The following is a 14,134-nucleotide window of genomic DNA, read 5'->3' on the forward strand; positions in this document are numbered from 1 at the left end:
GTTCAATTTTGAGCCTAGTTCTTTATTCTTATACTTTGATTTTCAATTGGTATCTTTTGTAGATATCTAATTAATATCTTTTGAAGTTTAAATTGGTATTTTTCTTTCAAAATCTTATTTGTTATCTCTTTAAACCTCTTTAACCTCCTATTGTATAGCTTGATTTTCTCACATGAGCTATAATTAGATAAGTGTATTTGATTTAACTCAAATTATAAGAAGTATATATATAATAAAAAGCTTACACTATATATAATCTTACACTAGCTTTGAATAAATCCTTTTTATAAAATAGAGCTAACATATTTTTTAAAAAAATCCCTTTTAACGAGGAGTCCGGTCGTCTACCCATTCTCCGCCGCTCCGGTTTCTACTCCCACCCGGTCTTCCACACATTCTCTCTCTCACTCACTCACTCTTGCCAGTTGCCCCCTTGTCTTGTGTCCTTGTCTGTCTCTCGATTTATGTCCCAATCGGCCGAACACTTACTTTATTATTGCTATTAGTTAAAGACGAGCTAGCGCACCATGAAGTACCCCTACTCCCGCTGGCACAAGCACAATCATATTCATCTCCATCTAGCTCGCCTTGGTCAATTACTCAGTTGAGAGGATAGTTTAAGTTGCAGGAGGAATCGAACCCTGTCCAAGATTCAGGCCATTGCTATCGACTAAGTAGGAGGTAGGAGCTTCGGCTTTGCTTTGGGGAAGAAAAGGAGCTTACCTTCTTGCTCCTCCCCTCTCCTCCCTGCGGCTTCGAGAGAGAGAGAGAGAGAGAGAGAGAGAGAGAGAGCGTGGAGCAAGTTCCATGGCTTCCGCCTTCGCCGCCGCCGCTCTCCTCCTCCACTTCCTGTTGCAGTTGCTGCTCTTCCTTTCACCGTCAGCTGCCCAGCCTGGTGAGCCCTTCCATCCATTCTCATCTCCAAAGGTCAGATTTTATTTAGGGCGCCGCCGCCCTTTTTTCTCCTTACATATTTCGGACCCATAGCCATAGATGGGCAAATATTCCAACTTTCCTAGGAGATTTGCGAAATTGCGGGCAGCGTGTGCATGACCACAGTTGCAATTCCTTGCTGTTTGATTTACCCCGTAGCTTGAGCTTGCACTCCATACATCTATGCTAAACTAAGCATCTAGGTGCTCAGGCTTCCCAGACGACACTGTTGTATAGTAACCTCTCCACCTTGCCCCTTTCCATCCTGCAGGTTTCATTAGCTTGGACTGTGGGGGAGCTGATGATTACACAGATGGCATCGGGATCCAGTGGACTTCTGATACTACCTTTGTCTCTGGTGGCCAGACAGCACAATTGTTGGTAAAAAACGACCAGCAGAAGCAGCAGTTCACAACCGTGCGTTATTTCCCCGCAGACAACAGGAAGTATTGCTATACCATGAACGTCAGGAACAGGACGCGCTACCTCGTCAGAGCCAGTTTCCTCTATGGCAACTTTGACAACAGCAACGTCTATCCAAAGTTCGACCTCTCCCTCGGAGCAACTCCCTGGTCCACCATTGTAATCGATGATGCGACCACCCCGGTAGTCGAGGAGGCAATCATCTTAGCCGCTGCACCGACACTGAGCGTTTGCCTCTCTAATGCCAGTACAGGGCAGCCTTTCATTTCTACTCTGGAGCTTCGCCAGTTTAACGGCTCACTCTACTACACCACTGATGAAACTCGCTTCTTTCTTACACTGTCTGCAAGGATAAATTTTGGAGCAGAAAGCAATGAGTCTGTCAGGTACTACTTCTGCACAACGCCATACCCATGCCTTTACATTGTCGATAGCTTCAGATCAGAGTCCAAGGCTAGAATTCTCTGTCCAAATGTAGATTTACTCCACTTATAAACTTAACACTAACAGTTTACAGAATACCCTGTGAGTAAAACTACGGTCGCGTGTAATTTTTGTTATGATTCTCCTTCCTGATGAGGTCAAAGGTCTACTGTAGTTTGTGACTGTGTGCTATGCTGCCACATAACAAGGTTCTAATCATACTTCACTTTACTGCCATGAGTCAAAAGTTATAACCAGAATTATGTCTTGTTTCATGCAAACAGATGACTGAAGGGTACTGTTTCTTGTTACACAGATACCCTGATGATCCATTTGATAGAATATGGGAATCCGATTCTGTGAGGAGAGCAAATTACCTTGTTGATGTTGCTCCAGGGACTGAAAGAATATCAACTACAAAACCCATATTCGTCAGTACCAATGAAGAACCACCTGAAAAGGTCATGCAAACAGCAGTAGTTGGCCAGGATGGGTCCTTAAACTACCGCCTCGATTTGGAAGGATTCCCAGGAAATGCATGGGGAGTCTCATATTTCGCAGAAATTGAAGATTTGACACCAAATGAAACTAGAAAATTTAAGCTAGTGATCCCAGGCATGCCAGCATTCAGTAAACCGACTGTTGATGTGGAGGAGAATGCTCAGGGGAAATATCGTCTGTATGAACCAGGCTATACGAATATGTCACTTCCTTTTGTGTTTTCCTTTGGGTTCAACAAAACGAATGATTCTTCAAATGGGCCTATTTTGAATGCCATGGAGATTTACAAATATGTCCAAATTACTATGGGATCTCAAGATGGTGAGCAATTGTGCACATTTTTTATACTGTTTCTTTTTTCCTGGCTAGAACAATCTTATGTTTCAGCATTGTACAATAAACAAGAAATCCACTTTGGTACTAAATTGGTGTATGTAAAATTGGCAGCAAATACCATGGCTAGCTTGGTATCACGATATTCACAAGCAGGATGGGCACAAGAGGGTGGTGATCCATGTTTACCAGCATCATGGTCCTGGGTGCAATGCAGTTCAGAAGCTGCTCCAAGGGTATTCTCAATGTATGATAGTCGTATTGTTCTGCCTTCAATTTTTTTCTTGCTTAATGTAATAGTATTTGAGATCGAATAATTTTTCTTGCAGCACATTGTCTGGGAAGAACATTACAGGAAGTATCCCGGTGGAGCTGACAAAGTTATCAGGGCTGATTGAGCTGTAAGGACTGAATAGTTTGTATTTTCCTTGTCTAAATATTTGGCTTCTGTTGTCTGATCTACTTGTTTTTGTTAATGCAGAAGGCTCGATGATAATTCATTTTCTGGCCAAATTCCTGATTTCAGAGAATGCCGCAATTTGCAGTATATGTGAGTTTCCAGTTATTTTTGAAAGCAATTGTATGGCACTGGAAATTGCTAGGGTAATTAGGAGGCCAATAGGCAGGGTACATATATAGGCAAGGAGGACCCTGGGCTGGTTTATAGAATCATGACCACCGTGGGATCTCCTTGCCTAATATAACACCAATCAATCTATGATTAGCCATAATGGGCCAATGGCCCATGCGCCTATGTATGCGCCTATGCAGCTGTCTAACACCCCCCCGCAGTCGGAGTGAACGTCTGGACCGGAATTCCTGGAAAACCATCGAAGGCAGACCCTTGGTGAAGATGTCGGCATACTGCGATGACGTCGGTACGTGAAGAACGCGGACGGCACCGATGGCGACACGCTCCCGAACAAAGTGAAGATCAATCTCAATATGTTTGGTGCGTTGGTGCTGAACCGGGTTGGATGACATGTAGACGGCGCTGATGCTGTCGCAATACACCAAGGTAGCCTTGCTGGGTGGGGAGTGGAGCTCACATAAGAGTTGGCGCAGCCAGGATGCCTCAGCCACGGCATTAGCCACACCACGGTACTCGGCTTCGGCGCTGGACCTGGAGACAGTGTTCTGGCGCTTGGAGGACCAGGAGACGAGGCTATCCCCGAGGAACACGGCATAGCCCGAGGTGGACTTGCAGGTGTCGGGACAGCCGGCCCAGTCAGCGTCGGAGTAGACAACCAGATCGAACTGTGCTGAAGGTCGAAGAAGCAGTCCAAGGTGAAGAGTGCCACGAATGTACCGCAGGATACGCTTCAAAGCGGCAAGATGAGGCTCCCGAGGATCGTGCATGTGAAGGCAGACCTGCTGGACGGCGTATGAGATGTCCGGACGTGTGAAGGTGAGATACTGAAGAGCACCAGCCAAACTCCGGAAATCTGTGGCGTCACTGACGGGGGTGCCATCCTGCGCTGAAACCTTGGAACAGGTGTCCACCGGGGTGGAGCAGGGTTTACACTCAGCCATGCCCGTGTGGTCTAGAATCTCTTGCATATACTGGCGCTGCGAGAGGAAAAGGCCATCAGACCGCCGCTGAACCTGCATCCCGAGGAAGTGATGGAGATCACCCAAGTCCTTCATCGAAAACTCCTGCTGCAAAGCAGTGATGGTGCGATGGAGGAGTGTGGTCGACGAAGCTGTGAGGACGATGTCATCCACATAGAGGAGCAGGTAGATGAGCTCAGCACCACGACGGAACACGAAGAGCGAGGTGTCAGACTTGGCTTCCACGAACCCGAGGGACACCAAGTAAGCTGCAAAACGGCTGTACCATGCTCGAGGCGCCTGCTTGAGACCGTAGAGGGAACGGTTCAGACTGCAGACGTAATCATGATGAGAGGAATCCTCGAACCCGGAGGGCTGCACGCAGTAAACTGTCTCACCAAGGTTGCCATGGAGGAAGGCATTCTTCACATCAAGCTGTCGAATAGGCCAGTTGCGGGAGAGGGCCAGCGAGAGCACAGTGCGCACGGTAGCTGGTTTGACGACGGGGCTGAAGGTTTCTGAAAAGTCAATTCCTGGACGCTGTGTGAAGCCGCGAAGGACCCAGCGAGCTTTGTAGCGCTCCAGTGAGCCATCAGCCTGAAACTTGTTCTTGAAGATCCACTTGTCAGTCATCACATTCGCGCCAGGGGGGCGCGGAACAAGATCCCAAGTGTTGTTCTGGAGAAGGGCAGCATGCTCATCCAGCATGGCAGCGCGCCAGTTCGGGTCGGCAAGAGCAGCCCGATATGTCCTCGGAACGGGAGACAGCAGCGCGGTGTTGTACGCAGCAGGTAGCCGGAAGCCATGTTTCGCCCTGGTGGTCATGGAGTGTTGATTGACCACAGGGGGAATGGCAACCGCGCCCTTTGGAAGGGGCGCAGGGGCGGCTGGAGGCACCGGAGACGCAGCTGGGCGAGGGCGCCGGCTGTACACCTGGGTGATGACGCGAGCCGGCGGCGGCAGCTTGGCAGCCGCGCGGGGAGGCGCAGGGGACGCCGAAACAGCCGCACGTGGCTGTGCGGGGGACGCCGAGGGTGCTGGCGACGTCGAGGCAGGAGCAGGCAGGGGCGCACCGGTGGACACTGCCGCACGTGGCAGTGCAGGTGAGGCGCCTGCTGGAGAACCATCCGCACATGGCAGTGCGGGCAGAGAATCCGCAGCAGCAGGCAGAGAAGCCGGTGATGGTGATCCTGCAGGCAAAAGAGACCGTGTCGGGCCTATGGGCACCGGAACGGGATTAGTAAAGGTGTCCAAAAACTCGAAGTCCGCGGTGGATGGGGTGTCTGGCTGCTCGGCAAAAGGGAAGGAGGACTCGTCAAAGATCACATGGCGAGAGATGATGATCTTGTTGGAGTTGGTGTCTAAACAGCGGTAGCCTTTATGATGAGCATAGTAGCCAAGGAAGACACACGAAGTGGAGCGCGGAGCAAGTTTGTGGGCAGCGGTGGCGGACAAGTTGGGATAACATCGACAACCGAAGACGCGCAGATGGTCATACGCAGGCGGGGAGCCTAGCAAGGCTTCATGAGGCGTACGGGAGCGCAGCGTTTTGGTTGGTAAGATGTTGAGTAGAATGGTGGCGGTGTTCAGTGCCTCGACTCAATACCGAGGTGGAAGACAGGCTTGGAAGAGGAGGGACCGAACCACATTGTTGAGAGAGCGGATGGCGCGCTCAGCCTTCCCATTCTGAGCAGAGGTGTGAGGGCACGACATCCGGAGGTGAGTGCCGTGGGTTAGGAAGAAGGTGCGGGCGCTAGAGTTGTCAAATTCGCGCCCATTGTCGCATTGGACAGACTTGATGGTGCGGCCAAACTGTGTGGAAACAAGAGCAAAGAAATTAGATAGAGTCGAAAAGGTGTCAGACTTGAGGCGTAAGGGAACGTCCACATATAGTGTGAGCAATCATCGAGACTGGCCAAATAATATTTGAAACCCGAGACACTAGGGACTGGCGAGGTCCATAAATCACAGTGTATGAGGTCAAAACTATGTGAAGCACGTGATGCTGACACAGGAAAAGGAAGACGAACATGACGCCCGAGCTGACAAGCATGACATATAGAATTTCTAATTTCTTTATTACAAGCCAAAAGTTTGGATAGAGTCTCAAGTCCAGGATGACCGAGACGACGATGCCATAGAGTGGACTCAGCGATGGTGGCGAGGTGTGCAGCAGGAAGTGATGACGCGCCAGAGGGACGAAGAGGGTACAACGGCCCGGAGCTATTGCACCTGGTGATCACTCTCCTGGAATGCAGATCCTTCACAGAACAACCAGCAGGGTCAAATTCAACAGAACAATTGTTGTCGGAAGTGAACTGACGTACGGAAATTAGGTTCTTAATAAGACCCGGAGAAACAAGGACATTATTAAGACATAATGAACCGGGAAGATGAGCTGTGCCAGTGGAGGTGACGGGAAGTAAAGCACCGTTGCCGACAACAATGGAAGATGGAACAGGATACCGCTGGGAAGAGGTGTGGGAAAGAGTACCGGCATCGGAGGTCATATGCGAGGTGGCGCCGGTGTCGAAGATCCAGTCGTGTTGCTGAGGCGGAGTCAGCGACACGGTGTTGAAGGAGGAAGCCAGACCCTGCGCGTTCCAGGATGGCACGCCAGCCGTGGGGTAGTAGTAGCCGGGGGGGAGCCCACTGCCCCTGGGCGCCGGCGACGAAGGCCTGCGGCTGAGGTGGAGGGGCCGGCAGAGGAGGACGAGCAGCCGGTAGCGGAGCCAGGGGAGGACGATTCCCAGGCCACATGCTGATGGAACCGGACCAGGGCTTGTAGAAGCTGGGCCATGGACCGCCTGGCGGAGCCTGGGCAGGATGCTGCTGGTTCGGCGCAGGAGGAGCTGGACCAGGGGCGGGCGGGCGAGACTGCCGCCCCTTGCCCTTGCCACCGCCGCGCGTGCCGCGCTTGTCGCCCTTGCCGGAGTTCCTGGAGTTGCCGCCGTTTCCAGGAGAGGCGCTGGGGGGCTGACCAGCAGTGCCGCCAGCGCCGGAGGCAATCAGGGCGGTCCGGGAAGGCGCCGAGCGATGAGCCATGTTGAGTTCTTCAAGCAGCAGATCGTTCCGGGCTTCCAGGAAGGTGGGGAACGGGCGCCCACGCTGAAGGTGCATGCCGATGGAGGCGAAGCGCTCGTTGAGGCCGCGGATGATGTTGAGGACGAGCGTACGATCAGTGACGACCTCGTCCAAGTCGCCCAGGGCATCAGCCATGGACTTGAACTTGCGGCAGTAGTCGGTGATGGAGAGATCGCCCTAGACGAAGTTGCGGAAGGCGGCGTCGAGGTAGAGCGCGCGCTGCTCGCGGTTGCCGAGGAACTGGTGCTCCAGGGCGAGCCAGACGGAGCGGGCAGTGGCAGTGGCATGGTCGTCCCGAACAATCTCCTCGAGATCGGGAGAGACTGTGCCGAGGAGCCACGTCATGACGACACAGTCCATGCGTTCCCAGTCGGGGTAGGTGTGGTCGGCGGCGTCAGCAAGAACATGGCGTCGAAGGGAGAATTTCCCAAGAACCAGGAGCATCTGGTGGCGCTAGCGGGTGTAGTTGTTGGTCTCCATGTCGAGGACGGCGGGGACGAGAGTGCGGATGTTCTAGACGCCGACGGCTTGGGCGTGGAGGTTGACGATGGCGGCGGCCTTGTGCGCCAGGAGAGCGTCCAGAAGCGGCGGAGGAGAGCCACCGGCGCCACCGGCGCCGGCAGAGGAGGCGGCGGCGTCGTCTGCCGGGATGGCGGCCTCGGCCGCTTCCCGCTCCTGGGCGGCACGCGCGAGGGCGTCGCGAGCGCGGGCGGCGGCGGCATCGCGCTCCTGGGCCGCGACCGCGGCCTCCTGCTCGGCGGCCTGGGCGCGCTGGAGAGCGGCGGCCCGAGTAGCCTCCTGCTGGCGGCGGCGCTCCTCAGCAGCGCGGGCGCGCTCGACCTCGGCAGCACGGGCACGCTCGGCCTCGAGGGCTGCCTCGGCATCGGCGGCAGAGGAGGCGGGTGGAGCAGAGCCAGGCATGGGGGCGGGGAAGGGTGCGCAGCCGGGAGGCGCGGGGTGCGCAGCCGAGAGGCGCGCGGGCTAGGGCAGCGGAAGGAGAGAACCTAGGCGTCTGATACCATGAAAGCAATTGTATGGCACTGGAAATTGTTAGGGTAATTAGGAGGCCAATAGGCAGGGTACATATATAGGCAAGGAGGACCCTGGGCTGGTTTATAGAATCATGACCACCGTGGGATCTCCTTGCCTAATATAACACCAATCAATCTATGATTAGCCATAATGGGCCAATGGCCCATGCGCCTATGCATGCGCCTATGCAGCTGTCTAACAATTTTGATAATACATTATTCCTCGTTTATTCTACTAATATAGGGTGTTTTTCGTCATTCCAGTCACCTTGAGAACAATCAATTAACTGGTGAATTGCCACCTTCTTTGGGAGACCTACCTAACTTGAAAGAGTTGTAAGTTCGACATCTTTGTGTGCACTTTGTCATTCCATTAAATTCGTTCCATAGTTTGGAGGAAGTACAGTATTTCTTCAAAAAAAATCTGTCTTTTCTCTATTTGTCTTCATTTATGTTGTTTTTCTGCTCAAGAAACTCGAATACCATTGATGCTAGTGGCTTAGGTTTTTTTCATACAAGTACAACTGTTCAAGGGTCTTTATGAAAACAAACGGGCTGTTCTTATGAACTAAAACTTTGGCAGGTATGTTCAGAACAACAAGCTATCTGGACAGGTTCCAAAAGCACTTTTGAGGAGAAGCATCATTTTTAAGTTAGTAACTTTCCTTCAAGCATATTATTAATTTCAGATCGTGCTTTTGAGCACTACAGTGTCTTGACATGCTTCATTCTTCAGCGACACTAAAATGTTTCCATATGTAGATCAAATAGCTATGTTGTTCTTAGGATGGTCCCATTTGTTCTGATTTGTTACCTGCCTGTAGGTTTGCAGGCAACAGTGGCCTTCACATCGTAAACAATGGCATTAGCCACACTGTAATAATTATTATATGTGTCGTGATTGGGGCCATTATATTATTAGGTGCTATTGGATGTTATTTGTTTACATGTAGGAGAAACAAGAAACCTTCAGATGGTATGTGTTCTTTAGCTCAATTGACATATCTGATATTATGTAAGGGCTTGCAGTGATTTTTTTGCCATCTGCAGACACTGTTCTTATTGCAGCACCAGCAAAAAAACTAGGCTCATATTTCAGTGAAGTAGCTACAGAATCAGTGCACAGATTTTCGTTGTCTGAAATTGAAGATGCTACTGACAAATTCGAAAGAAGAATTGGCTCTGGAGGATTTGGCATAGTATACTATGGAAAGCTGACAGATGGGAGAGAGATTGCAGTCAAACTTCTCACAAATGACTCCTATCAGGGCATCCGAGAATTCTTGAATGAGGTCTGTTGCCATTCTAGCCTTATTTAGTTTCTCCTACAAGTGTTGAAGAAATAAAGATAGCTTATTTAGTACTGCTTGGAACTTGGAAGAATGAAACCCTGAGGTGAAACTAGAGCCTGGTATGCCATGGTGTGTTGTTTTGCCTGCTAAAGGTGAAAAAAAAATTGCATGTATTTAATCACAATATATTTTAAAAAATAGTCAGATGTAACCCTTCTGTTTATCTTCCTGCGATTCATAATGAGTAGCTGCCTGAAGGATGGCATTTGAAGTGTTCTTGCATTTTTATCACTATTCATGCCCATTATTGTCTTGTGTGTCTATGTATACCGAACAGCTGTATCACGACAGAGTTGCTTGCACCATCTTTTTCATGCATGATTTTTCTTCTGCATGGTTATTGTGATGAATTAATAAGTTACTTGGATGAGCTCTTGTTTCAGGTAACATTGCTTTCCAGAATACATCATAGACACCTGGTGACCTTCCTTGGATACAGTCAGCAAGATGGAAAAAACATACTTGTATATGAGTTCATGCATAATGGGACATTAAAAGAGCACCTTCGTGGTAAGTACACTTCCAACTGATGGTAAATCTACTTTGTAGGATCAACAGCACACTGTCAAAAAATGGATGTGTAGGACCGAAAGTGACGATCAGAGGTGGGTAAATAGGCGCCACAATAATTTTTTGCGAAATAGATAGGTTTCTCTTATTTTTAATCACCCAACGCATCTCAAACCTTGAGCGGAAGCAAAATACTCAGAGAGACAAAATAAGATGGAGAGTTTCAAGACAATATAACTCTACGGATGGAATATGAACTATAGGTTCTATTTAAAATCATTCTATGTGTCTTTGTGCCTAAAGCTCGTAACTTTGAAGATGGACGAAACAGAGACAAGATCATCAGGCAAGTAAACTCTCCAAGATGATGGTTTAAAGGCAAGAGAATTCAAGACTCCATCACATATGTATGTGTATGTGAATTATATACCTCTAGCATCAAGAAAAATAACTTTCCAAGGTGTTGAGATTTTAGCTAAAAAACGAAAATTAACAACAAAACACTAAGAACCTGTAAACTTGTAAGGAAACCAATAGAAGAAAACTAGAAAAAGAGGAATTCAAGCATATGTAAAAACTTAGATTTCATTCCTCAAAAATATCAGCTATATTTTAGACAGATTACAAAGATTTATCTCTCAAAACTCACCTGTTACATAGGCTAAGCACTCATCTCCCTCTCCTCTAAAATCCTAGCACAAGGCTTTTATATGGATGGCTCAAGGGGGCACCTCCCCAACCAGTTATACCCCTCTATTTATAGCCTAGTAAACTTGACCTCAAAGTTTCCTTGATTGTTCCCAAAATAACCCTCTTCTAGTACATTCCTACCTACCACCGGGAATATTTTGGTCTATTTTCTCCTCCATCTATTGGAGGACCGTAGCGTCTTCACGACTTAGTTTCGTCTCGACGCAAGCTTCGCGATGATGTCACGTGCACTCCATCCGCCCACGGTTTTGTGGCCAAATCAGAAAACTAACTTGCACGCTTCTTAAGGCGTGACTCACAGCTGCTTGCTTTGACCTCAAGCAAGTCTTTCGATATTGACGCGTGTCCTTCGTCTTGTGATCTTGACCACCGCTAAGTCTCTCCCGCTCCCGATCCCTTAGACTGTCTTATCACTTGCACTGGCATCCCCTTTACTTGATTTTGTTAACACGTCGACTTCATCAATCTTCATCCCTTGCCTTACTTGACCTCCACATGTACCGTTAGGATCATCCTTGACTCCGCCCTGTCTCCTTGATCGTCTAGCACCAAGCACCCCGTTTAGCCCCAATCACCCGCTGTCGATCGCCAAGTTGCATTCATCACCTGCACACCATGAGACTAGCAAACATGCATCTCCAGAACCAAATAGCACAATCACATGTTAGTCCAAATCGTAATCAAGTTGAAAAGATCAGACGTAACAAAAATGTGAACATCGGATGGTCCGGCGTTCACACTAGTGCAACACCGGACCATCCGGTGAGTACAACTCCACTGGAACCTGGTTTGCATTCCTCTCTAGGAAAATTAGTCCGGTAATCATAAAATTCCAACACCAGACAATCCGGTGAACATCTCAATATTTGCTTCAGAACTGAAAGGCTCCCAATGATACTCTCCGGTGTTAACACGCCCATCACCGGATTATCCGGTGAGTACATCATCACTCGAACTTAGTTTTCCAACCTCTCTGGAAATCTTCGTCCGGTGAAGCCTCCGGTGATTACCCGTGCACACACCGGGCCATCCGGTGAGGCTACCGCACCAGACTTTCATATTTGCATACTTCTCTAGAAAAATTAGTCCGGTGCTCACTCATCCACACCAAATCTTCCGGTGAATAAATTTTTCTGTCTCTGCTCTGAAAAGCTCCGGTGCTCACATATACCACACCTCGGACTATCCGGTGAGGTCAAAAAACCCTCATACCGAACTATCCGGTGAGTGTAAACTTTCTGCACCGTGACAACGATACAAACTCCAATTCTTTAGTTAGACAAAATCAACATTGTAGTATATAACCATGCATATGCTAACTAACAAAAGTCACACAAACATCAATCACTTATCGTACAAGATAAACCAAGGTACATCTTAACTTGATTTCTCAGTATAGATATTATTTTTTAAGCTAAATGCATTTAAGTACTTTGATTAAAAAGATCCTTGGACTGTTGATTTTACATCTTTAGGATTGCAGCGCATTCACGCATACTTAATTAACTGAGCTCAAACATGGAATTCGATCAGATTCTCCTCAATTATAGACAAGCTTTTGTTCTATGTCGATCTTGGCCGATTTATACCCTTGGAACTGAAGCATAATAGTTAATACAAATGAAAGAGTAGGAATTTGGGAGAATAATTGGTTTGATTATTCTCAGATAGCCCGTAGGCTTATATAGTACATCTGTACAGGTGTTTAAATTGAGTTAGAGTCTATCTCTAAGAGTTAAGAGTTTATCTCCAATAACAAGATATGGTTATCTGTAACTACTGCAATCTGATCAGTCGGTTAGCATCCTCATCCCGGAGTACTGTAGCAGTCCGCGTGTTGCCGGACTCTGTTAATATTCCAACAACAAAACATTAAGAAATTTCAGTACTACCCACAGATTGAGATGTACTCGTTATCCATGCGTCAGATATCAGGAGTTTGCCTCCCAAAAGGAATATCTCCAGTTTGAGATTGATTATTCAACGATCAACCTCAGTACTACCCTTCGACTGTTAGATGACTGCACCCCATAGAAAAACATATACAGATGAGTGTTAACTATTAATGGTGTTCACAGGAGCTGCTGATGAAAAAATAACTAGCTGGCTCAAGCGTCTTGAGATTGCAGAAGATGCTGCAAAAGGTCTGCGCTCTTTCTACCTTTGCAATTCCCTACTTGTATATCAATATGGACAATTATGAATTCCCCACCTCGCACCTGTCCGCAACTTGGCATGTGCCATTCTGAATGACTGAATGTATAATGTTAAATATCAGGTATAGAGTATCTCCATACAGGATGCTCCCCAACAATCATTCATAGAGACGTCAAGAGCAGTAACATTCTCCTCGACAAGAACATGAGAGCAAAAGTTGCAGACTTTGGTCTGTCAAAACCTGCAGTCGACGGGTCTCATGTATCAAGTATAGTTCGAGGAACAGTTGGGTATCTGGACCCAGAGTAAGGCCAAGCAATTTGAGGGTCTTCATATCATGGCAACATCTGGTTCCAATGCATTCTGTCTGAAAACTTTAATCTTTTGGTGTGGATAGGTACTATATCTCGCAGCAGCTGACAGAGAAGAGCGACATCTACAGCTTTGGCGTCATTTTACTTGAGCTAATCTCAGGGCACGAGCCAATCTCAAATGACAACTTTGGGCTCAACTGCCGTAACATTGTTGCGTGGGTAAGAGAAGAGACTTTTCTGCATCTTGTTTCCTGTTCTGACAATGAATTACTGCTGAACAATGAGTGGAAAAATGAATGAAATTTGCAGGCTAGATCGCACATCGAGAGCGGGAACATACACGCCATCGTTGATGAATCGTTGGACAGCGGCTACGACCTGCAATCAGTGTGGAAGATCACGGAGGTAGCTATAATGTGCGTGAAGCCCAAAGGCGCGCAGAGGCCAGCCATCTCGGAGGTGCTCAAGGAGATCCAGGACGCCATCGCCATCGAGCGGGGACCCCAGATGCATCGCACTATCCAACAGCAGCTCATGTCCAACAGGTCCATGGAGGGTTCGTCGTCCGTGAACAACACTGGGGATAGTAGTAGTGTGGCGGTGGACTTGGAGCAGAACGGATCATCCTTGGACGAGCTGCTCATGCGGCCGGGTCTCAGATGAGCCCTCCTTGTATGTATGCATGTACGGGTTGTCAGTAATTGTAGCTAGCAAGCAAGGGGAAATTAAGTTTTGGCAAATCAGTTGAGTATCCATCGATGTGAAGACTGACTAGAAGAGGCGAAAGAATGGTGATGGATCGTCTGTCGGA

At 48.4% G+C, this 14,134-nt stretch overlaps 1 protein-coding gene across 1 annotated transcript; it reads left to right on the forward strand.

Annotated features, from left to right (window-relative positions):
- Nucleotides 1–453: 453 nt before the first annotated feature.
- Nucleotides 454–14,134, forward strand: LOC133900112 (probable LRR receptor-like serine/threonine-protein kinase At1g67720). The gene is made up of 15 exons (XM_062341240.1): nt 454–895; nt 1,205–1,742; nt 2,096–2,601; nt 2,728–2,860; nt 2,943–3,014; nt 3,095–3,163; nt 8,544–8,615; nt 8,863–8,931; nt 9,104–9,255; nt 9,330–9,571; nt 10,015–10,141; nt 12,931–12,996; nt 13,131–13,314; nt 13,407–13,542; nt 13,633–14,134. Exons 1-15 carry the CDS (start codon nt 808–810, stop codon nt 13,984–13,986), a joined length of 2,808 nt encoding a protein of 935 aa, XP_062197224.1. The 5' UTR covers nt 454–807; the 3' UTR covers nt 13,987–14,134.

Source organism: Phragmites australis, chromosome 19 (genome assembly GCF_958298935.1).
Source record: "Phragmites australis chromosome 19, lpPhrAust1.1, whole genome shotgun sequence".
NCBI lineage: Eukaryota > Viridiplantae > Streptophyta > Magnoliopsida > Poales > Poaceae > Phragmites > Phragmites australis.